This window comes from Zea mays, chromosome 7 (genome assembly GCF_902167145.1).
Source record: "Zea mays cultivar B73 chromosome 7, Zm-B73-REFERENCE-NAM-5.0, whole genome shotgun sequence".
Lineage (NCBI taxonomy): Eukaryota > Viridiplantae > Streptophyta > Magnoliopsida > Poales > Poaceae > Zea > Zea mays.
Genome location: NC_050102.1, coordinates 119,068,821 through 119,091,109, shown reverse-complemented (window position 1 = coordinate 119,091,109; position 22,289 = coordinate 119,068,821). Strand labels below are relative to the sequence as shown.

Sequence of the window (22,289 nt, the reverse complement as noted above, 5' to 3'; positions counted from 1 at the left end):
GCGGACCCGACGATGTTTACATTTCGTTCACCTATATCTGACTATGCTATTTATTGACTCAATCATTGTAGCAAAAAAATCCTATTGAACTGGCAAATATGATGTTCTTCTATTCTCTAGCAGATCTTTAAGGTATGTAAATCTAATTAACTTTTAAAAGATGCTAACGAGAGTATAGACCGACAAATAGTGCTTCTGCATCTCAATGTATCTTTTCATTATATACTGACTCCGTATTAAAGCACGGGCATACAACTAGTTATAGTATGAAGTAGAGAATCTTGTTAACAAGTATAAACTATTTATTTTATTTTAGAGTATATCAATGTGGGCAGCCTAAACCCTATCTTCCGTCACCCGCACAGCCGCCGAGGTGGCTTCCATCTCGCTCGTGCGTCGATCTCACTGAGCCCCCGCCGTTCTTCTCTCCACTTCCTGCGTTCTCCAGCCGCCGTCTTCGCTGATAGGCTACGCCGCCTGCTGGCCTGCGCGCGCCGCAGCCTAACCCTGTGTGCACCCTGTTCCTAACCCTGCGTGTGGCCGCCGCCGACTGGCTTGCGTGCGCCCGCGCCTCCGCCTAACCCTGCTAGCTTGCGCGCCCAACGCCAGAAGCCAGATGCCCTGAGCCCACCGCCGGCTGTCTGTGCACGCAAGTGAACCCATCCGGCTACCTGGGCACGCCATCCGACCTCCCTGCGAACCTCTGTATCGGCCGTATTCCTCAAGAACACAGGGCAAACAATAAGTTCTGGAGACAGCAAAACCTTAAGGTATACAATTGATTTATTGCAAATAGAATTGAACTCTCGTATATTGTGTTCTAGATAAATCATGTGTACGTTCTAGAAAAATCGTGTGTATCGTATTGGGGATTTTGGAGATTGCGTTAACTATAGAGTAGCACTTTTATCGTATATGGTGATTTTTCTAGATAAATCATGTGTATGTTGTTGTCATGTTTTAAAATGCATAGTGAAATTAAATTTGTGAGACTAGATGTAAGAAATTGATTGGAACATTGACAACACTCGGATTATATGTATGTTGTTTGCTGAACAAGTTGCGAGAGGGAATCGGCCAAACACTTGTTTGAATTCAGTTGATTATATTGAGGTGGAGAAAGGATTCAAAGAAAGGACATGTCTTGTGGTGACTAGGTTACAACTAAAGAACAAATGGGACAAATTAAAGGAGGATTTCAAGGTACGGAGAAAACTTAAGTTGAGGCAAACAGGGGCTGGTTGGGACCATGAGAAAGTGTTATGGATTCCTTTGTTGGGAGATGTTATCAGAGGCGACCAAAGAAGTAGGAGTCGTCTTTTCCTAGGGCTGGATATTGACCTAGCTCGGCTCGGCCGAGTTCGAGCTGGCTCGTTAAGCTAACGAGTTGGCTTGGCTCGGCTTGGCTTGTTTACGAGCCTGAGCTGGTTCGTTTAGCTCGCGAGCCAGAGCAGAAAAAATATGTATATAATGACCAATTTCTAGTTAATTTCAAACTAATTTAACAATAGAAAATAGTAATTATACACATAGTTTCACAGATCACATCAATATAACACCAAATTAACACAACTCATCACTCATCAATTCACATTGACACACATGTTCATTAGTTTAACCCTCAGTTATATTCGCATAGACCAATTTATAGACATAGTTCATCAATCATTAGTAAATGATATGCATATAATTTCATTTCGCTGAAATATGGTAGCTTGTTTAGCTCGCGAGCTGTCTTGTTAACAAATCGAGAACCGAGTTGGCTCGTTAACGAACCGAGCTAGGATATCAGTTCAACTCGTGAAAAAATTCAAACGAGCTGATCTGAGTCGAACCGAGCTAACCACGAACCGAGCGAGCCACGAACATTTCGTCTAGCCCTATCTTTCCCTGACTCTCCCCGGCAGCGCCAGCACCTTCTTTAAAGCAGTCGTCTTCGCCTGAGCAGCATCGTCGCCCACTTTCTCCACTTTACACTCGCTAGAGTGGAGATCCATCATTCCGAAGTCGGACCGGTTTCTTCTTTAGCTGGTAAGCGACCGAAACTCGGTCTAGGGTTCATTCTAGGATTGTACCTATTCTGTGATTCTAAGCCATGAAATCCGAAACCCTTTATTCTCCCTATTTCAATAGGTTGGATGATTTGTGTACTGCGGGACCCCACTAATCTGACCTAAGCACACAGTTCAATTAAGTGCTTCAATGCACGCCCCACGGTTTTAAAAAGAATCAGAAGGGTCGTTGAGGCTTGTAGATATTCCCCAGTCTGCTGTGTTTGACGCTTCACCCTGATGGTGAATCCCAAATTTGTAGTACTATTTCTTCAAAAATTCCAATTCATATTTATTTGGAAAAAATTGCCGTTCACAGTTCTATATATGCATCTGCATCTTTATTGTGAGTGAGTATAATTCTTTGGCAAGGACAAGGTTACTGTCTATAGTTGATGTAATTATGTGAGACGATATGACACTGAGCAGACAGCTTGATGGTTTCTAGACTACGAAATTTGGGGTGAATGCACAATGCATGCTTACCAGAAATAGCGTTTGTTCTATAGCTAGACAAAACTAAATGGTTCTTCTGTAGTATTTTGTCATCACCCACTCTTGTTACTGAGTAAGCTTACAATGGCTTACTCTTTAAGGATTGTAACTGGCAGACTGTCAGTTTGTTAGTTTTTATTTATAGAAATTTGTTCTCTCATCACTATTGTTACAACTAATATGTAGTGCAATTGTGTCGATACTAACACCCTCCCCTCCCGACACATGCATGATCATTTCTAATTTGTTTATCTCATGGTTTAAAAGGATGACGATGATTTAATTTGTATTATGAACAAAAAAGGTCAGACCTGGTGCAGTGGTGAGGGCTGTTTTACTAAAATACTAAGGGTGTGTTTGGTTTAGCTTTTGGCTTTGGCTTTTGCCCCCTAAAAGCCAAAAGCCAACCAAAGGGCTGGATCCAGGAAGCAGCTTTTTCTAAAAGCCGACTTTCTCGTAGTGCAAAACTGAAAGCACCCCTGAACCTGCTTTTAGTGGCTTTCGGATGGAACTGTGAAAACATATATCGAAGAACTTTTAACGACTATTAGTGGTTTCTACCAAACGATTTTTAGCTTTTTAACAGCTCACAGTCTACAACAGCTTTTTCCACAGCTCAGCCCACAACAACTTTTTTCACAGCCACAACCCAACCAAACAAACCCTAAGTCACTAGGTGTCTAGGTCACGAGTTTGAAGTAGTGTTTGCATTTGCAGGGGAAGGCTTGCCTCGGTTTTTCTTTTCCCAGACCGCACTTATGCAGGAGCCTCCGAAACTGGGTCTACCCGTTCTGTTGATGAATGGAACAACACATGTTAACTTGTTAATAGCATAGATGCGGTGTCGAATTTGTACTCACAATAGTTATTTTTATATGTTTTTGGTGAGTTTACTGAGCACCATGCATGCTATCTTTTGTACAATATGCATGGTCACTAGGTAGGTTGTTTTCTGGAAGGTAGCTCTGAACCATATGCTACTTAATATACAATTGTTCTAGTATGTGTTCTGAGGTATCATTACTATTATAAAGTTCGGGACCCTTGCACCAATAAACAATGTTAATTGTTAGAGCTACGGTCTTAGCGTTGCGCTCCCGTCGACCTTGCAACCGCCCATCAGCGCGCGCAGCCTGCCGCCTGTGCCTGGCAACAGGAGCGTGCGACCGTCGAGCGCTAGTTCGTTGGGCTCCTCCATCAGTTTGGAGGAGTCCCGGGCGATGCCTCTCACTCTGTGCATGACATCGGCGACGACGACGCCCTCCCCGCACCCGACGCGTCAATCATCGTCAGCCTCCACGCTCAGGCGGTGGGGCTCCACAACATCTGGGCCCTCGTCTCCGTTGTCCTCGCCTCGGACTCGGCCCAGTACACTCGCTGGCGTGATCAGGTCCTGCCGACCCTCCACCGCCATGTCCTCGACGCCCACGTCCTCATCGACGTGGCTGTGCCGACACAGGCCTAGTGCCGGATAAATTACGTTGTCTTCTCTTGGATCCTCGACACCCTCACGGTCGAGATGCAGGACGTTGCCCGCGAGCGGTGGGCACCGCTCGCCAGTCGTCGCTAGGCCTAGGTTGCTATCTAGGTTTAGTTCCTCGGCAACCGCCAGGTCTGGATCCTCCATCTGGACACCGCCTTCCGCCAGCTTGTCCAGGGGGATCTCTCCGTCACTGAGAACTACCGACGAATGAAGACCAGACCTCGGTGCACCAGTCATGGATGAGACGCTTGTTCTCAACCTGCTATGCGGGCTCAATCCTCGATACACGCACTTACAAGTCATCCTCATGCGGCTCACCCTGTTTCTGTCCTTCGCCTGGGTCCGCGATGATCTCATGGTCAAGGAACTCACGTCTGCGGCCTCCACCACCGCTAACGCTGCAACAACCCTCTACAGTGGCAACCCCGAGGGGTGGCCCTAGCGGGCATCTCCTGCTACCTCTAGGTGGTGCCCCCTCGTACGAGTGTGCCTCCACCGTCTTCTCGCGCTACTTGTTCGACTGCCAGCTTCGGCGGTGGTCAGCGGAGTCGTCAGGGCGGTCATGATCGTGGTGGTGGCCCTGGTGGTCCATCGGCGGCCCGGGGAGACGACTCGTGGTCATCCTTCTACAACCCGTGGATCAGCTCCATCTTCATGTGTCTTGGACCGTTTGCGGGTACTCCTTCGTCATGTTCGGCTGCCCCGCAGCCGACCTTCTCCGCTGCTCCACCCCAGTTGGCGCTACCGGCGCACCCGACTCCACCTCAGCGCTAGCCAGGTCTCCTGCCTCCCGCGTCCTCCCTCCTGCGCCCTCGTGGGGCCCTTGGGGTGGCGGGCGGGACACACAGTCTGTTGCTGGACCGTTCAACGTGATGACTCTGGCACCGGCCACCTCGTTCACTCACTGGGTGGCTGACTCCGGTGCCTCATACTACACCACCCCTGACGCTGATACTTTATCCTCCACCCTCACCTTTCATTTGCTCTATCGTCATCGACGATGGGTCGGTCCTCTCTGTCACCTTAGTAGGTGATGCGGTTCTCCCTGGCCCCTTCCGTCTCAAGAACGTCCTTGTTGCTCCTAACATTATTCAGAGTCTTCTTTCTGTTCATCAATTTATCACTGACAACTCTTGTTCTATGGAGTTTAACCCCTTTGGCTTGTCTGTGAAGGACCTTCCTACCAGGATCCTCGCGCGGTGTGACAGCTCCGGGCCACTGTACACTCTTCACCTATCTGCATTCTTTTCTCCGACCTCCACCCCGCATGCCCTGACCGCTAGTACCTCATCCATCACTTGGCATCGCCGCCTTGGTGATAGGAACGAGGGTGCCCGATCTTCCGTTAGGTGAAGGTAACTATCGATTTGGTGGAGATGTCCCACAGACGATCCGGCTTCCAATCAACACGACTAGAACCCCGCAATCGCAGCACCACTTCTCCTCTGGTTATCAACCGTGCACTGCGCGATTGACTTCGCCACGAGGGCTAATTCCTGCCTGAGAATCGAAGACACAAGCAAGAACAAGAAAGAACACAATCTAGAATATTGCGTATGAATGATTAAGCTCACAAGTTGGGGTCTCATAAACCGATCTACGACGACTGTTCTTGACAGATCCAACTTAAGCAAAACCCGAGCCCTAATGTGGTGGCGGCTATTGATTATATAAGGGTTAGGAGCGTGACTCCCTCCCTGGACGCGCCTTAATGGGCTCAACAAAGATACACGGCCCAAAGGCCAAGTTACGGTGTCGCAGCACCGAGACAGAATATGGGCCTCCACCTTGATGCGAACGTCCTTGCTGGCCTTCCACGCCTCCAAGTCCTTCACCATGTCCTTGCTGGTCCTTTCCTTCATTCCTAAGTACAATTAATTCATTAGGTAGCACACTATTCTCAAATGCACAAGAATAAGTACATAGGAACGAGCTCACCTGCAAATTCAATTGTCTTGCGCGTGCGCGAGTAATCGGATCTTGAACATCAACTAGGGGAGTGTTGTTTGTATCCATGGTAGTGATGTCCTCATCACTTGGCCACCCCAGGTGTGATGTGATGTCCACGTTGTCTGGCAGTTCTGTCATCTAATGTAGTCGGGGTTCTTTTGAGCATTTGTGTCATGCCTGATAGTTAGGTCGACATGTTAGGCTTCCTTTTCCCTCTTCTAGAGCAACAAACAATTTTGATTAGGTCCACTGTGATATTTGAACATCCCCTGTTCTCAACATTTTTGGCAATAAATATTACTTGCTCATTTTGGATGATTACTCTCATTTCTTGTGGACTTTTCCCTTGCGCTTGAAGTCTGATACGTTTCCCACGCTCTCTCACTTCGCTTGGGTTTCCACTCAGTTTGGACGCACCATCTGAGTTGTCCAGTGTGACAACGGATAGGAGTTTGATAACTCCGTGTCTCGTGACTTCTTCCTTTCACACGACGTTGAACTGAGGAAGTCATGCCCCTACACTTCTCAGAACGGCAGGGGTGAGCGCATGATTCGCACCACGAACAACGTCATGTGCTCCCTGCTGTTTCAGGCCTCCTTTCTCGCTCTCTACTGGACCGAGGGGTTGGCCACTGCTACCTATTTGCTCATCCGCCTTCCCACCAAGGTGGTTCGTCACCCCACCCCTACTTTGCTCTTTTTGGCACCTCTCCCTCCTACGATTATTTCCGCGTGTTCGGGTGCGATCGCTATCCTAATCTCTCTGTCACTGTCCCTCACAAGCTTACGCCCCGCTCCCTCACAAGCTGACGTCTACCGAGGCGACCTCTTTGTCGCGCTTCGCGGACCCCGTTCACGTCTACTAGCGACGTGGCTGGGCCAATGCTTCGGCTCCCGCTCGCGAGACGCCGCCGGTGTATCACCCTGTTGCCCTCCATCGGAACTCTGGGCACATCCACCCGATGGTGACCCGACATGTTCTCACGTCCTCCTCTCCGTCGCTCTCCCCCGAGTCGTCCTCTGTCCGTAGTGCGCTCGCCGACCCCAACTAGCGGCGCACTATGGAGGAGTATGAGGCTTTGCAGGCGAACCACAATCGGGACCTGGTGCCTCGCCTCTCTGGCGCTAATGTTGTCACCGGGAAATGGATCTTCAAGCAGAAGCTGAAGGCGGATGGCTCCTTGGATCGGTACAAGGCTCATTGGGTCCTGCAGGGCTTCACCCAGCGTCCCGAGGTGGACTATGACAAGACCTTCAACCCTGTGGTGAAGCCCGGTACCATCCATACTATTTTGACTCTGGCTCTCTCCCAGGCCTGGACAGTGCATCAGCTCAACGTCAAGAATGCCTTCTCCATGGCAGTCTGACAGAGACTATGTATTGTACTGAGTTGGTCGGCTTTGTGGACCCGACTCACCTCGACTTGGTCTGCAAGCTCAACCGGTCACTCTACTGCCTCAAGCAAGCGTCCCGAGCTTGGTACAGTCGCTTCGCGACCTTCTTACTCTCACAGGCCTTCGTCGAGGCCAGAGGCGAAGCCAACTAAAAAAGAACCCGAGTGCACATTTTATCAAACATAAAGGAGGTTATACAGTTTGAAAAGGATCACATGGTAAATTTAAGGTAGTTATTGATAAAATTGTATTTTACCCTGGTGCCTGTGCACCAGGGAAATATAAGGTGGCTTCGCCCCTGGTCGAGGCCAAGGCGGACACCTCCCTGTTCGTCTTCCATCGCGGCCTGGAGACGGCGTACCTCCTCTACGTCTACAACATTGTCCTCACAGCCTCCTCCTGCTGCCTCCTGTGACGCATCATCTCCTCCCTCAAGTAGGAGTTTGCGATGAAGGACTTGGGTGAGCTGCACCACTTCATGGGGATCACCGTGGAGCGCTACTCCTCGGGCATGTTTCTCCACCAGCACCAATACATCGTCTACATCCTCGAGCGCGCTGGCATGGTTGACTTTAAGCCCTGCTCGACTTCGGTGGACACTTAGGACAGTCTCCGACGACGGCCTTGGTGGCTGATCCCACCAGGTCTCGGAGTCTTGCTGGGCGCTGTAGTACCTCGTCTTCACCCGGTTAGACATCGCCTACGCCATCCAGCAGGTGTGCCTCCATGTGCACGCCCTGCGGGAGCCACATCTCATCGCTATGAAGCGGATCCTGCGGTACCTTTGGGGCACTACTGACTTCAACCTCCTTCGACGATCGCGACCACCGACCTCGCCGTTTACATCGATGCCGACTGGGCTGGATGTCTTGACACGCGCTGATCCACCTACAACTTCGATGTGCTCCTTGGCAACCGTCTCGTCTCCTTGTTCTGGAAGCAACAACCGGTCGTCTCCCGCTCCAGCATCGAGGCAGAGTACCGCGCTGTGGCTAACGGCGTAGCTGAGGCAGTGTGGCTTCGTCAGCTACTTCAGGAGCTGCACAGTCCGCTAACGCGGAACACTCTTGTCTACTGTGACAACATTAGTGCCATGTTTCCTCTACACCAACCCCGTCCAGCACCAGCGCACGAAGCATGTCAAGCTTGACCTCCACTTCGTCCGCGAGCATATCGCCGTTGGGGATGTGTGAATTCTTCAAGTCCCATTAGTTCACCGACATCTTCACCAAGGGTCTCCCTACATCAGTGTTTGAGGAGTTTCGGCCTAGTCTCAACATTTGCTGTGGCTAGAGTTTCGACTGCGGGGGTGTTAGAGCTATTGTGTAATGCCTATTGTAATGGGTTGTATTTGTGTAATGGGCTTAGGCCCAACTAATATTATAAATATATCTCCCAACCCTAGTTAGGGTTAGGGTTTCAATCCCACACTCCCACTAACATTAATGAATTACATATTTTTCTCACTGAACTTCACTATATTGGATACTTACGTTGTGACAGAAACATATAGCTAACTAGTGGCAATTTAACTTGTCAGGGCTACTCTCCATTTAGTGGTTATGGAGTCTCCCAGGAAGCATAAGGCCAGTGCCGTGCCAGTCAAGGAGAAAGTGAAGTTAGAAGATGGAAATGTAAAAGTTGGCAAAAATCTCTTGCATCCATTTTTCTCATCCTTCTTTTGAATTCACTGCCACATGCTTGAGGTTTAATTTCTCTCTCTGCAGATTAAATCTGTGTTTGTATTCTGATGGTGTCAGTTTCCTTCTTTATAGGATTTGTTAGTCAAGCGCAGAAAGACTGAATTTTCAGGGTCCATTGTCCAACCAGAACGGGAAATTGAAGTCTTTGACCCGGAGAACAAAGTGCCTGATGGTCTCCCAGTTGAATATTCTACTGACAAGGATCCCATGGATGCGCTCACTAGTTGTGCAGTACAGAACTTTGGTCAAGCGAAAGGTTGCATTAATATATCTTTTCAATTTGGTTACGTACTAAACGACAACTGACATGATTAGTCTTTATGGGCTTGTTTGGATGTGAGCCCTAGCAAACCAAGCCAATATTTGTCCAAACCAACAAACATTAGCCAGCATTTGCTTCAAGGTCAAACGTTGGTGGCATCAAATAATTTTTGGGCATGCCCAGTGGGGCATCTCTTGGCGAGGGAAATGGTAGCCTGAGTTGGGCTTGGTCATCTGTTCAGTGCATGTTTGATGTGTCAGGAGTTTGGTTCCACTAAAAAAAAACTCGGCTGGGGAGGGAAAGATCGTCCTCCCAGTATTATATTAAGAAGAGACCGAAAAATGGTCCCGACTGAGAAAACCCCCGAACCCTGATCCCCCATCACTAATGGGCCGATCAACTGTCCACTCTGCGACGACCCAACCGGAGGGTGGCGCGCAGGATATCGATCCCCGAGAGTGGGTGAGGCGCAGCAAGGGGATTTTTTTAACCAAGCCCGAAATTTGCCCCCGAAGGGGATTGAATCTGGGTCCTGGAGGTGCTACTTGGAAGCCTTAACCCTAATGCTAGAGGCTAGTTTGGTTCCACTAATTCTTGTTTTTTGTGATTATGAAATTTTAAATGGCATTTGCTTTTAAATCGAACATCAGTTTTGGGATCTGAAAAAAACTCGGCCGAGGAGGGAAAGACCGTCCTCCCGGTATTATATTAAGAAGAGACAGAAACATGGTCCCGGCAGAGAAAATCCCCGAACCCTGGCCCCCCATCACTAGCGGGCCGTCACCGCCCACTCTGCAACGGCCCAACCGGAGGGTGGCGCGCAGGACGTAACCCGGGAGCGGGCAGGGCACAACGAGGAGATTTTTTTAACCAAGCCAGAAATTCGTCCCCGAGGGGGATCGAACCCAGGACCTGGAGGTGCTACTCGGAAGCCTTAACCATTACGCTAGAGGCCCTTTCGCTCAGTTTTGGGATCTGTCTGCACATAATATTCATTGCAATTAAATCTACAAAACAAGATCCCACTTGCCTACATTTTGATTGAAAAGAATGTTTATGACATGTGGACCTCGAATTTCACATAAGTTTCAAATAATTTAATAATGGCCTTAGTCCAAACACTCATTCTTCTTCATACATACATTTACCTTGCACACAATTGGCATGGCCTCAAACCCTCATCGTAGATTTGGCCTAGTTTTGGCATTGCCCACGTTTTGGCATTTCTAAGTTTTGGTTTGGCTCGCCGGAGTTGTGAACCAAACAGGCCATATTTGCGCTAATTTTATTCATTTTTGAAAGTTGGCCAGGTGCTATGGCACACACTTGAGTATACATGCATCGGTACTCTTTGGTTCTTCCTTGACTAGTATCTAGACTTCTTTTATTTTTCCGTATAAGCTATTGTTTTACTGAATATCTAGACTTTTTTTTTTCCGTATAAGCTATTGTTTTACTGAAATCCAGTGGTTATATAGGTAACACATCAGCAAGTTCGAGACTGCCAAAAATATGCAAGGCAGCTGGCTGGAAAGAACCATCATTTGACTTTGAAGAACAAGGACCTCCGCATAACAGAATGTGAGTTTCCCTACTAACTGATGAATACTAAACTAAATGTCATGCACTTCTAATATTTATAGCATGGTGTGCATTATGTTACCAAAATGTCTATAACATCAGTTTAATATCCTGTGATACAATATTTATTTGTATTTTTTTTCAAAAAGGTGAATCATACATAATATTTGTTTATGGCACATTTCAATTTTGAGAGATATTATGCCAATGCTGGAACATGATAATGCCAGTGTCATGACTAACTAATGAATAATAAGCCAGCAGCATTAACTCTCTCCACAAACTCTGCCTATGTTAGGGTGCCTATGGGGGTTTCAGCATAGTAGCAGGTTCCAATTCCTGAGAAAGGAGGAGAGTTGTGTAGGCTTGGCGAGCCCGTGTAAAAACTTAGCTACTTAAAAAAAACTTGGCTGGGAGGGAAAGATCGTCCTCCCGGTATTCCATATAAGAAGAGACCGAAACAATGGTCCCGACCGAGAAAATCTCCGAACCCTGCCCCCCGTCACTAACGGGTCGGCGTCAACTGTCCACTCTGCAACGGCCCAACCGGAGGGTGGCGCACAGGACATCGTAACCCGAGAGCGGATGAGGCACAGCGAGGGAATTTTTTTAACCAAGCCTGAAAATTCGCTCCCGATAGGAATCGAACCCAGGACTTGGAGGTGCTACTCGGAAGTCCTTAACCGCTAGGCTAGAGGCCCTTTTGCAAAACTTAGCTACTTAGGCTGTCTTCGGTAGATAGTGTAAAATAGGGACGCGGCACTGTAAATGATACTGTTTGTAGAGTGAAGTTTGAAATAGGGGATGAGATAGCGGATAGAATAAGGGATCTGCTGAAGATAGCCTAAGATGGAGATGAGTGTGTTTGAACCGTGACTAGGGGCTCATGTTGGGTTTTAACTCTAGCCTACCTCAACTTGCTGGGGACTGCAGGCTTTGCGGCTCCTGCTGCTGCATTAACTCACTACACAAGCGTAACCCTGAACTTGGAAAATCAACTGAAGTTCCATGAGTACAGGCTATCTGCAAGTTTCTGTCTTTTAGCACAAGAAATAGACCGGCATGTGAACGCTACAGAGATCTATCCAATCTAGATGGCTGAAAGAACAAGCAAAGGTGAGAATATAGCAGCATTGTTCCTAAGGATAAAACAACCAAGTCCTCGTTAGTATGAATATAATTGGTCAAAGAAAAAAGTGGGTGAAATTTTCTGAAATTTCTAGTTACAGCAAACCACAATGGGGCATTTTTTGTCCTCTTTTCGAACCAGTATATGCATACCTGTAACTCGTAGCGTCCTATGGTAGCATTCTTGAAGTGATTGAATTTGGTTAGAGGCCATCATGTGTTGTTTGTGTGATTGTGATTCTTCGTAGAGTAAATAATTCATAACCGCCCATGATAAGCTGGTTATTATGATTAGAAATAGGAATCACTGATGCCTCTTAAATTCTGCAGATTCACATGCAAGGTGACCGTCCACTTGGATGGACTGGTCAACACCATTATGGAGTGTTTCAGCGACCCCAAACCTAAGAAGAAAGCTGCACGGGAGAACGCCGCACAAGGGGCATTATGGTGCCTTGAGCGCTCTGGTTATGTCAAGTCATCTTCAGATGTTCCTGACCTGTGCGGCCATCAGCCCTTCTGCTAGCCAGATCTACCCTTGTAGGAGTATTAATGTTGGTAGACGGGTGCAGCTTGTTGCTGTGGCACAGTGGTTATCCATGCACTGATGCCATGATACTCTTGAGAAGTTGAGTCCCTTATGAATCTTGAGCCGGCTGTGTTGGCTCGTGTACCTAGTCTCTAGCTCGTTTGGTTACATGCCCAACGCCTGCACTTGTACTGTGTAAATACTGAACTCCGGCGATCAGTGCAATCAAACTGGAGCTCCTAGTCGAGCTCTGTCTTGCAATTCGATGTCCGGCCTTCTCATGTTGGATGTTAAACAGGAGCCACGGAATCCGTTAATCATGGGGCGAGTATGCCATGTAAAGATAGACAGGAGTAAGAATACGTATCCTCATCATCTAATATATATAGAACCTTATTTAGGACACTAGATAAACTTCTTATAACCACCCCTCCTTGGACTATAAAAAGAAACGAGGCGTCTCAAGAGGATAGATCAAATCAAAACAAGTCACTGGCATACATGACGTAGGATATTATCTTGCATCGAGAGTTTGTATCTACTTAAATCTTCGTGTTCCTTGTGCATTTACCTTCACTTCTCGATCCCGCGATCTACCTTGTAAATTCACTGACAAATAATGCTCAACTGTTACGTCGGTTTAACAATGACTAAGCTAAAACCTAAAAGTTATAAATTGAGCCACCCACTCTGATACCAATTGAAGGGAACACTAATGCCTAAGGGGGTGAATTATAAAATATGAAATCTAGTTTCTCTCTAAATTATGGCCTCAATGTTCTCCTAGGCAAAACCTATGCAACAAAACAAAACTTTCATATGTGCAAATACGGTCTTGACTAAATATTCTTATCCCTACCGTAAGGAATTATGTAATCTAGGTTCCAAACCTATCTAATAGCCCATATAAAAGCTAGGAAGGTAAGCACATAACCTAGATTCCAAACATTTCCTCTGGCCTATAACTAAGCTGGTTGGGGTGGTATATATCGTCCCAAGTTCAAAACTAGCCATTAGAAGTAAACTAGATTCTTTTCACACTCACCGAACACGTTCGATGCACTAACTAGACATATCTGGTCTACTCACCGGACATGTCCGGTGTGTCCACGTCAACTATATGTTGATTGTAGCCATTGTCGACTATTCAAGATTAGGCATATGGTGTTTTATTCGGTGTGGTGACTAGATAGGTCTAATGCCTTATGGCCCTCTCTAGTTGTGTTGCGACTCTCCATGAGTATCCTGTCTGGTGCGGGGTATCTATTACTCTTTAGACATGTGTAGTGCCTTATGGACTTCTCCAAACATGTTATAGTCATCTTTGAGTATCCTATCTGTTGCCTTATCTAGTGCCCGCCAAACATGTCCGTTGACTAGTTCTAGTGCACACTTATGCTTCTAGCGTGTTCAATTATAGTAGCCCTCCTTTGACACTTCGGTGCTCTCTAACAACATGCATTCTTCTTTATTTCTTCATGTGTCCTCGTCTTGGCCCTTTCCATCTTATGTCTTTGACTCTTGCATGTACCAGCAAGTATTCAATATGTCTTCTAACGTATTGCTTGAGGTGTTGATCATTCAGATCAACCTTTTGCCTTAGTCTAAGTCTGCTTCACATCCTTTGAACTATGTACAAAAACACTAGCAAATAGTGGTAATCCAAATAGTAGTGTTCATCATCAAACACCAAACCCTTACTTTAAATAGCCCTCCGTTATTTTTCTTACAATAGCGATGGAAGAAACAAAGACAAAATGAAGAATGTACCAATTCAAAGAAAATGTATGCAATGCGTAGTATGGTGGGTATTTTTTAACTTCACTAAAGTTGTATTTGGTGGAGCACCCCCTGAGCTCCTCCACCAATTTGGTGAATCTGGGGGCAGATCCACCATTTTGGTGGACCAGATGTATGACACAACTGATGGATACAAAAAGTGTTTGGCTAGAAAAATTGAATCAAGATATGTTTTGGTTAATCTAGAACTGGTGGAGCTCTATCGAAAATGCCCTTTATGGCATAGATATATGATTAGACTTAGTGATATATGGCTTGTTTGGTAGACACTTTAGATCCACCAAATTAAAATTCACCAAAATGGTGGATCTAAGTGGCAGATTCACCATTTTGGTCAAGCTCCTCAAGGGGTGCTCCACCAACTCAAGTTTGGTAGAGTTGGAGAAAATTACCTGCCATACCATTGGTTACAAATCCTTTCCCTATACCCATTCATTTTTATTCATGTTTCATTATTAGGCGCCTCTTATTCTTCCTCAATTTTTCTACCCCAACCTTGGCCGCACTCACCCCACCTCTGCCTAGCCACCTCAGCGACACTAGCCACACTCTCCCCTAGCCCTAGCCTGGCCACGCTTGCCCCAAGCCTCGGCCTAGCTATGTGCTTGTCCCTAGCCTCAGTCTGGCCACACATTGTGCTTGCCACAACCGACCGCCTGATCGGCCCTGACCACGCTCTCCCGGTTTTTGGTCGGAGGAAGAAAGTATGATAGAAACTGACACGTGGGGTCTATCACAAGGGCAAAAAAAGTAATTCCAACTAAAATGCTCTTACATGAAATAGAACTGCTGTGTACCCAAACAGTTCCTCGATAAATCTAAGGTGGATTCAGATCCACGGTGGGTCTGCTATTCTAGATCTGAAAAGGAAATGACCTCAACATTTCCTGTAATCGATTTTGGTGTTTGACGTCCATCACAAACCATATGGACTAACTAGTTTGCCTAGTGGATGTTTTTCTCGGGTGCATAAAGTTCAACGTAAACATACAAAGAAAATACTTGAGGGAATTCTACAAAGTTTGGAGCATACAAGATTTGGTGCAGCCAGTGGCGCACCAGACACTGTTCGGTGCATAGGCTGTAGCCCCTTGCGAACTGGCCGCTCTCGGGTTTTCTCAGCGCGAATCCACTAAAATTCATTGGACTGTCTGGTGTGCCACAGGACTATCCAGTGAGACAACGAAGCAACGATCAACTATGCCCAACGGTCGACTGCGCTAACTACAGGCAGTCTGCAACGCAGAAGTTAGAAGTCAGTCTGCAAAGTCAGAACGCACCGGGCTGTCTGGTGTGCCACCAGACTGTCCGGTGCAGCAAGAAGACATAAGACTTCAACGGTCAACCGCTCCAAACTCCAACGGTCGGCTGACATGGCACTCATCGGACGGTGAACAGTAGAGTGTTCGGTGCACCACCGGACTGTCCATTGTGCCCATCGAAAGAAAGGGCTGGAAAAGTGGTTGGGGCTATAAATACCCCAACCACCACCATTCAAGCTATCCAAGCTTCTCACTCTTCTTATTCAATACAAGAGCTTAGAATACACTCCAAAGACACAATCAAAGCATTCAATCCTCTCCAAGTTCCAAAATCAAGTCAAGTGATCAAAAGCGTTTAGTGACTTGAGAGAGGGTGATTTGTGTTTGTTTTGGTGCTTGGTTGCTTTCTTCTTCTCATTCTAAACTTCTCAAGTGTTTTGTAAAGCAAGCAAGAGACACATAATTGTGTGGTGATCCTTGCGGGGTCTTAGTGACCCGTGTGATTAAGAAGAACCACTCGACCGGTCTAAGTGACCGATTGAGAGAGGGAAAGTGTTGGAATAGACCCGGCCTTTATGGCCTCCTCAACGGGGAGTAGGTTTCTTGGAACCTAACCTCGGGAAACAAATCACCGTGTTAATTTGTGTTGATCTACATCACTCGATTTGTTTCTTGCCTCTCCTCTCTCTCTAAAGTTCTCTTGCTCATATTATTTTGAGTTGGCTCCGAAAGTTATCCGCATTGATTGAGCAACTCATAGCAAGAGGAATTATCTTACACACTCCAAACTCGCTATTACTTATTTCTAACCCGAACCCCGGGTGAAGTGTGTGTTCAAAGTTTATAATTTTCAGGTTTCGCCTATTCACCCCCCTCTAGGCGACTTTCAATTAGTATCAAAGCCCGATGCTTCATTAGAGTTTAACAACTCGAAGTAATGTCGGAGAACACGCCAAAAGAGAGATGGTGACTGGGGAAAATCCCGAATCTTCGGGAAAGAAGAACAAAGAATGGACTCCGTCGAAGGAGGCCAGTGACAAGCACAAGGAGGAATCAGCCGGCTCCATCAAGTCACATAGGAAGGGTGACAAGAAGAAAATGAAAATGAAGAAGGTGGTCTACTACGAGACCGATTCTTCCTCACCTTCCACATTCGGCACCGAGTCCACATCTTCGAAGCGCCAAGAGCGTAAAAAGTATAGTAAGATGCCTTTTCGCTATCCTTGCAATCCTAAATGCGCTCCTCTACTTTTCGTACCCCTAGGCAAACCACCAGATTTTGATGGTGAATACTATTGTATGTGGAGTGATAAAATGAGGCACCATGCCACCATCTAACCTCACTCCACGAAAGTATATGGGATATTGTTGAGTTTGGAGTGCAGGCACCATAGGTGGGCGATGAGGACTATGACTCCGATGAGGCCGCCCAAATAAGGCACTTTAATTCCCAAGCCACCTCTATACTCCTCACTTCCTTGTGTCGAGAGGAGTATAACAAGGTGCAAGGGTTGAAGATTGCCAAAGAAATTTGGGTCATCCACAAAATGGCGCATGAAGGGGACGAGGTGACCAAAATCACCAAGCGCGAAACGATCGAGGGAGAACTCGGTCGATTCGTCCTCAACAAAGGAGAGGAGCCACAAGCAATGTACAACTGGCTCAAAACGATGGTCAACCAAGTCCGCAACCTCGGGAGCACCAAGTGGGATGACCATGAAATGGTCAAGGTTATTCTAAGATCTCTTGTTTTTTGTAATCCCACTCAAGTTCAACTAATTCGTGGAGATCCTAGATATAAACAGATGTCTCCTAAGGAGATCATTGACAAGTTTGTGAGCTTTGAACTTATGATCAAAGACTCCAAACACATTGTCAACTTGGAGCAAGGCGCCACCTCCACACCCGAGGTGCAACCCGTTGCATTCAAAGCAACAGAAGAAAAGAAGGAAGAGTCTACACTAAGTAGACTCCCAATCAACGCCTCCAAGCTCGACAATGAGGAGATGGCTCTTATCATCAAGAGCTTTCGACAAATCCTCAAGCAAAGGAAGGGGAAGGACTACAAACCCCGTTCCAAGAGGGTGTGCTACATGTGTGGTAATTCCGGTCACTTTATAGCTAAATGTTCATATACAAGTGATAGTGACAGGGACGACGATAAGAGAGGGAAGAAGAAGATGGAGAAGAAAAGATATTACAACAAGAAGAAGGGCAGCAAAGCGCACATGGGGCAGGAATGGGACTCCGACGAGAGCTCCACCGATTCCTCCTCCGATGAGGACACCACCAACATCGTCATCAACGAAGGGCTTCTCTTCCCCAACGTCGGCCACAAATGCCTCATGACTAAGGACAACAAAAAGACGAAGGTACATTCTAGAGATACCCCCAAATAAACTACTTCCGATGATGAAGGTAGCTCTAGTGATGATAATGATGATTTAACTGCTCTTTTTGCAAACCTTACCAAAGATCAAAAGAAGAAGATCAATGAATTGATAGAAACCATTAACGAGAAGGATGACATCTTGGAAAGCCAAGAGGACTTGCTCGTTAAGGAAAATAAGAAATTTGTTAAGCTCAAAGATGACTATGCTCTTGCAGTAGAAAAATGTGAAAACTTGTCTAAAGAGCTTGATATTTGCAATGATTCAATTTCTTGTCTTAGAACTGAAAATGCTAGTTTAATTGCTAAGATTAAAGAATTGAATGCTTGCAATGTTTCTACATCTACTGTTGAGCATGTCACTATTTGCACTAGATGTAGAGATGTTAATATTGATGTTATGAATGATCACCTTGCTATAATTAAAGAACAAAATGATCACATAGCTAAATTAAATGCTAAAATTGCTGAGCATGAGTTAGAAAATGAAAATTTTAAATTTGCTCATACTATGCTTTATAATGGGAGACGCCCGGGCATTAAGGATGACATTGGTTTCCAACAAGGAAGCCAAAGCAACATCAAACTTAATGCCCCTAAAAACAAGCTTTCTAACTTTATTAAGGGCAAGGCTCCCATGGTTCAGGATAGGGAAGGTTACATTTTATATCATGAGAACTATCCTGAGCACAAGATTAGAAGAATTCATGCTAGAAAATCTCATTCCGTTTCTCATCATGCTTACATGTATAGTAATGAGGCTTCTAGCTCTAGGCATACAACTCATATAAAATTGCCTGAAAAGAAGATTGCTAATGCATCAAATGAACATAGCATCTCATTTAAGACTTTTGATTCATCTTTTGTTCTTACTAACAAATCAGGCAAGGTAGTTGCCAAATATGTTGGGGGCAAACACAAGAGTCCCAAGACTTGTGTTTGGGTACCCAAGGTGCTTGTTTCTAATGTGAAAGGACCCAAGACCGTTTGGGTACCTAAGAACAAGGCCTAAATTTGTTTTGTAGATTTATGCATCCGGTGGGACAAGTTGGATAATTGATAGCGGGTGCACAAACCATATGACAGGGGAGAAAAAGATGTTCTCCTCATATGAGAAAAACGATGATCCCCAAAGAGCAATTACATTCGATGATGGAAATCAAGGTTTGGTCAAAGGTTTGGGTAAAATTGCTATATCTCCTGACCATTCCATTTCTAATGTTTTTCTTGTTGATTCTTTAGATTACAACATGTTATCTGTTTCTCAATTATGTAAAATGGGCTATAACTGTTTATTTATTGATGTTGGTGTCACCATCTTTAGAAGAAAAGATGATTCAATAGCTTTTAAGGGAGTGTTAGATGGTCAGCTATATTTAGTTGATTTCAATGATAACAATGCTGAACTAGACACTTGCTTAATTGCTAAGACTAACATGGGCTGGCTCTGGCATCGCCGACTTGCTCATGTTGGAATGAAGAATCTTCACAAGATTCTAAAGGGGAGCACATTTAGGACTAACCAATGTTCATTTTGAGAAAGACATGATTTGTAGCGCATGCCAAGAAGGTAAGCAGGTTGGGGCTCATCATCCACACAAGAACATCATGACGACCGAAAGGCCGCCTGAGCTACTCCACATGGATTTATTTGGCCCGATTGTTTACATAAGCATTGACAGGAGTAAGTATTGTCTTGTGATGTAGATGATTATTCTTGCTTCACTTGGGTATTCTATTTGCAGGAAAAATCTCAAACCCAAGAGACCTTAAAAAGATTCTTGAAACGAGCTCAAAATGAGTTCGGATTGAGAATCAATAAGATAAGAAGCGACAATAGAACAGAGTTCAAGAACTCTCAAATTAAAGGATTTCTTGAGGAGGAGGGTATCAAGCATGAGTTCTCTTCTCCCTACACAACTCAACAAAATAGTGTTGTAGAGAGAAAGAATAGAACTCTATTGGATATGGCAAGGACTATGCTTGATGAGTACAAGACACCCAATCGGTTTTGGGCGGAGGCGATTAACATCGCCTGCTACTCCATCAACCGTCTCTACCTATACTGAATCCTCAAGAAAACATCGTATGAACTCCTCACTGGTAAAAAGCCCAATGTTTCTTATTTTAGAGTTTTTGGGAGCAAATGCTTTATTCTTATTAAAAGAGGTAGAAATTCTAAATTTGCTCCTAAAGCAGTAGAAGGTTTTTTACTTGGTTATGGCTCAAACACAAGGGCATATAGAGTCTTCAACAAGTCCACTAGATTAGTTGAAGTTTCTTGTGACATTGTGTTGGATGAGACTAATGGCTCTCAAGTAGATCAAGTTGATCTTGATGAGTTAGATGATGAAGAGGCTCCGTGCTTTGCGCTAAGGAACATGTCCAGTGGGGATGTGTGTCCAAAAGAATTTGAAGAGCCTTCACAAGCACAAGATCAACCATCATCTTCCATACAAGCATCTCCACCAACTCAAGGTGAGGAAATGGCTCAAGAAGAAGAGGATGAAGATCAAGACGATGAGCCATCTCAAGAGGAGGACTTTGATCAAGGGGGATATGAAGATGATCAAGACAAGGAAGATGATCAAGAAATTCAAGATCAAAGACCACCACACCCAAGAGTTCACCAAGCAATTCAAAGAGATCACCCCATCAACTCCATTCTTGGTGACATTCACAAGGGGTAACCACTCGATCTCGAGTTGCTCATTTTTATGAACATTACTATTTTGTGTCTTCTATTGAGCCATACAGGATAGAGAATGCACTTAGAGATCCGGACTGGGTGGTGGCAATGCAAGAGGAGCTCAACAACTTCACGAGGAATGAGGTATGACATTTAGTTCCATGTCCTAACTAAAATGTTGTAGGTACCAAATGGGTATTCCGCAACAAACAAGATGAGCATGGTGTGGTGACTAGGAAGAAAGCCCGACTTGTTGACAAGGGATATTCACAAGTCGAAGGTTTTGATTTCGATGAAACCTATGCACACGTAGCTAGGCTTGAGTCAATTCGTATATTACTTGCCTATGATACTTACCATGGCTTTAAGTTGTATCAAATGGACATGAAAAGTGCCTTCCTCAATGGCCCTATCAAGGAAGAGGTATATGTTGAGCAACCTCCCGACTTTGAAGATAGTGAGTATTCTACACATGATTATAAGCTCTCAAAGGTGCTTTATAGGCTCAAACAAGCCCCAAGAGCATGGTATGAATGCCTAAGAGACTTTCTTATCACTAATGGCTTCAAAGTTGGAAAAGTTAACCCTACTGTCTTCACCAAAACAATTGCTAAAGACTTGTTTATATGCCAAATTTATGTTGATGATATTATATTTGGGTCTACTAACAACTCGTGTGAAGAGTTTAGATAGGATTATGATACATAAATTCGAGATGTCTATGATGGGGGAGTTGAAGTATTTTCTTGGATTCCAAATCAAGAAACTCCAAGAGGGCACCTTCATCTGCCAAACTAAGTACATTCAAGATATACTCAAGAAGTTTGGAATTAAGAATGCCAAACCCATCAAGACTCCCATGGGAACAAATGGGCATCTCGACCTCGACACACGAGGTAAATATGTAGATCAAAAGGTATACCGGTCGATGATAGGTTCTTTACTCTATTTATGTGCTTCACGACCAGATATTATGCTTTATGTATGCATGTGTGCAAGGTTCCAGGCAAATCCTAAGGAAGTTCAACTTAGGGACGTGAAAAGAATCATGAGATATTTAGTTTACACTCCTAAGTTTGGGATTTGGTACCCCAAGGGATCTACCTTTGATCTAATTGGGTATTCTGATACTGATTATGCCGGATGTAAAATTGATAGGAAGAGCACATAAGGGACTTGTCAGTTTCTAGGGAGATCCCTCGTGTCTTGGGCTTCAAATAAACAAAATTAAGTAGCTCTATCCACCGCTGAAGCCGAGTATATTGCTGCAGGACATTGTTGTGCACAATTACTATGGATGAGGCAAACCCTTAGAGACTGGCTACAAGTTGAGCAAAGTCCCTCTCTTATGTGATAATGAGAGTACAATCTGCATGGCGGATAATCCCGTTGAACACAGCCGCACTAAGCACATAGACATCCGGTATCACTTTCTGAGAGATCACCAACAAAAGGGTATATCAAAATTGCTTATGTTAGCACCCACAACCAATTAGCCGATATCTTCACCAAGCCCCTGGATGAAAAGACTTTTAGCAAGCTTAGGAATGAACTAAATATCCTAGATTCTCGG

At 45.3% G+C, this 22,289-nt stretch overlaps 1 protein-coding gene across 2 annotated transcripts; it reads left to right on the top strand.

Annotated features, from left to right (window-relative positions):
- Positions 1 to 266: 266 nt before the first annotated feature.
- Positions 267 to 12,945, top strand: LOC100192817 (Double-stranded RNA binding motif protein family). 2 transcript variants are annotated; one of them, NM_001138009.2, is made up of 5 exons: positions 267 to 770; positions 8,914 to 9,007; positions 9,149 to 9,332; positions 10,817 to 10,919; positions 12,378 to 12,945. In NM_001138009.2, the coding sequence occupies exons 2-5, from the start codon at positions 8,936 to 8,938 to the stop codon at positions 12,571 to 12,573; spliced, it is 555 nt and encodes a 184-aa protein (NP_001131481.1). In that variant the 5' UTR covers positions 267 to 770; positions 8,914 to 8,935; the 3' UTR covers positions 12,574 to 12,945. The 2 variants fall into 2 exon arrangements, 1 of the variants encoding a protein (NP_001131481.1); NR_183717.1 differs by lacking the exon at positions 9,149 to 9,332.
- Positions 12,946 to 22,289: the final 9,344 nt, after the last annotated feature.